This window comes from Alligator sinensis, unplaced genomic scaffold (genome assembly GCF_000455745.1).
Source record: "Alligator sinensis unplaced genomic scaffold, ASM45574v1 scaffold1347_1, whole genome shotgun sequence".
Lineage (NCBI taxonomy): Eukaryota > Metazoa > Chordata > Crocodylia > Alligatoridae > Alligator > Alligator sinensis.
In genome coordinates this window covers 754128-756704 of record NW_005842566.1, presented here as the reverse complement: position 1 = coordinate 756704, position 2577 = coordinate 754128, and the positions used below count along the sequence as shown (strand labels likewise).

Below are 2577 nucleotides of genomic sequence, written 5' to 3'. Positions count from 1 at the left end.
TTTCCCTATTGCCTTGCCATTTCACAGTACTTCTCCTTCCTGTAGCAAAATTGTTATTCTCATTGGGAATGAGTGATTCTAAGGCTTAACATGGAGAATATAAGATTTCACCTTAAGTAGTAAATAGACTAACCAAAGCAAAGCAGTTTCAACAGCCCCACAATGGGAGGGCACTTCCATTCCCATGGGTAGCTTGCATATTGAGTGGCAAGGGAAGCTGTTTTAGAAGTTATGATTTTCCTTTATAGAAGTGATTTCTTACAGTGGTGGCCAGAAAGCAACAGAGTAGAAAAACTATAGGGAAATGACTTGTTAGGAAGAAAGACATCTGGGTTAAATGAGCTCTTCACATAATTAATCATTGGAATGTGTCATTCTAAAGAACTTTGTATATTAATTCTGATTGGGCAAAGAACTTTGTCCAAGTATAATATGCACACATCAAATGTGAGAACATGAGTTCTTATATGACCTATAAAACCCACCATTACCCTGCTATTTATACAAACTGCTGTCAGTTCATTTTTTATACCTTGCACAGTGTATTTTAAAATAAATGATGGATGCTAAGTATGGTTAGAGCCATTTCTTGTCATGCGCCACTGGCGGGTGGATTAAATTACCTCTTTGTGTGTTCCAAGTTCAATATATCCACAGATAGGGTGGAAGGCTCCTGTTCCACAGACATAAACATGGGTCCGGTTGTAGGGCTGAAGAACTCTGATAAAATTTGCACATTCTGTCTATTGAGGAAAACATGAGGAAAATGTTAAGATTGTACAACTATGCCCTCAGCAATACTCACATCTCATCACTTCGTTTGCCTCTCATGTCTGCGTTTCACTAAGCAATAGCTATGCTAGTCCCACTATAAAAAGAACTGGGAAAACATGAGCAATGGCTAATCCCTGTACATCAGAGAACGATCTACATGCCTATTATGATGGCTGAAGGATGTGGGCCAGGACAAATTATGTGGGAATGGCATAGCTTTGAGAAGGATTTTGGTGAGTTTCAATGAAGCAGGAGGATCATTCAAAGATTTTCACTGACTTTGCTGGGCTTTGGATCAGCTCCAGGCTGAGTAAAATTCAGGATATATTCACTCCTGAGAACAAAGTCTAGCTATACTTATGCATAACAATAGCTAAAGACAACTTCTACTCATTGCTCCGTATTCTATTTGCAACATTAACATTTGAAATAGAGGATGAAACTAGTTAATGGTCTCAATAAACACTTGGAGCCAATACAACTAATTCAAAGTTCAAAGAAAAAAAAGCACAAAGTATGGAAGGTTTATCTTCTATGCCTTGATTAGAAAAAAAATACTAAATATATGTGCTTATCAACTCTTTTTGAGTGCAGTTTAATAATCCAACATAGTGCCCTTAGAAACAAATGCATACAGTGTTACCAGCTACAATAAAATAGAAAAAAAATCCTGTACTTACATGGGCATCTTTCCCAGCTAATTTGCATAATTCCACCTTTTCTTTTGCTGCAGGCCAGTAAATCTGTAATTTATTTAAAGAGGCATTAAGTTCACTTTCAGCTTAAGAATTTCATTATTAAGCACAGCTAAAATAGCTTTAAGTCTATTAAAGAATTTTTAATATGAATAGAAATTAATGTGACTTTTCATATGTATTTCTAGCAGAACAGGTGGAGGGAATTTAAATGTGGTCTGCCATTAGTTCATGTCTTCTTTTTAATTACCTTTTCTTCAGTTTAATCATTAACATTTTTTCTGGTTTCATGACTCTCATGCATTTTCAGTGCTGTGAACTCCCTTTGGTTTTCAAGGATGCAATAGGCCAAAGTAATTTGGAGTTAGCCAAACATAATTTTTGGAATTACATGAATTTGCCCCACTGGCTAACATTTTGACAAAGCAATTAAGAAATATTAGCTGTTTCTGCCAATTTTAATATGAAAAGGGGTTTTGTTCTAAAAGCTAAGTGTAGCTTTAGGGAAATAGAACAAAAAGGACATTTGTCAGAAAATAATAGTGCACAGTTTAATAAACGGGACCAATAAGCTAGAAGTGCATTATAGCAAAGCACATAGATTTAGAAAATACAGACTTCAGATACCTGAATGATAATTATAAAGAAGATGAAGACAGATTTTTCTCTGTGCCTATAGAAGTAAGAATAGGAGCAATGGCTGGGATGGTTTAGTCAGGGATGATCCTGCTTTGAGGAAGGAGCGGGACTAGATGAACTCATGAGGGCCCTTCCAGGCCTGCTTTCCTATGTTCCTATGCTTTAATGCCACAGGTAGAGTAACTCTAACAGGGTATTAGTACTAGCATTAGTGTAGCTTTGAAGATTGCCAAAGCAGTCTTACCACAAACTAGGATCTGGTTCCAGGAAACTCATTAAATTCCTGAACCATTCCAACCTACAACAGCTGCAAAACCAGGGGTGAAAGAAACCTTTCTGGCTGTATTTCAGCCATTTTTTGTTGTACGTTCAGACTGAAATGGACTATATTGGCCTTCTACAAGCAAGTTATCATAGAAACACAGACAACTACAATTGAAGGGTTATTAAGAGATAACCTCCTCCAACA

At 36.7% G+C, this 2577-nt stretch overlaps 1 protein-coding gene across 1 annotated transcript in view; it reads right to left on the bottom strand.

The window, feature by feature from the left end:
• Positions 1 to 2577, bottom strand: part of SEMA3D (semaphorin 3D) — a 188887-nt gene that overhangs the window by 93659 nt on the left and 92651 nt on the right. Inside the window, exons 4-5 of the mRNA XM_006032351.3 lie at positions 1455 to 1517; positions 624 to 743 (exon numbers count right to left, since the gene is read on the bottom strand). Of these exons, the coding sequence (XP_006032413.2) occupies positions 624 to 743; positions 1455 to 1517 (183 nt within the window). The remainder of the gene's footprint in view (positions 1 to 623; positions 744 to 1454; positions 1518 to 2577) is intronic.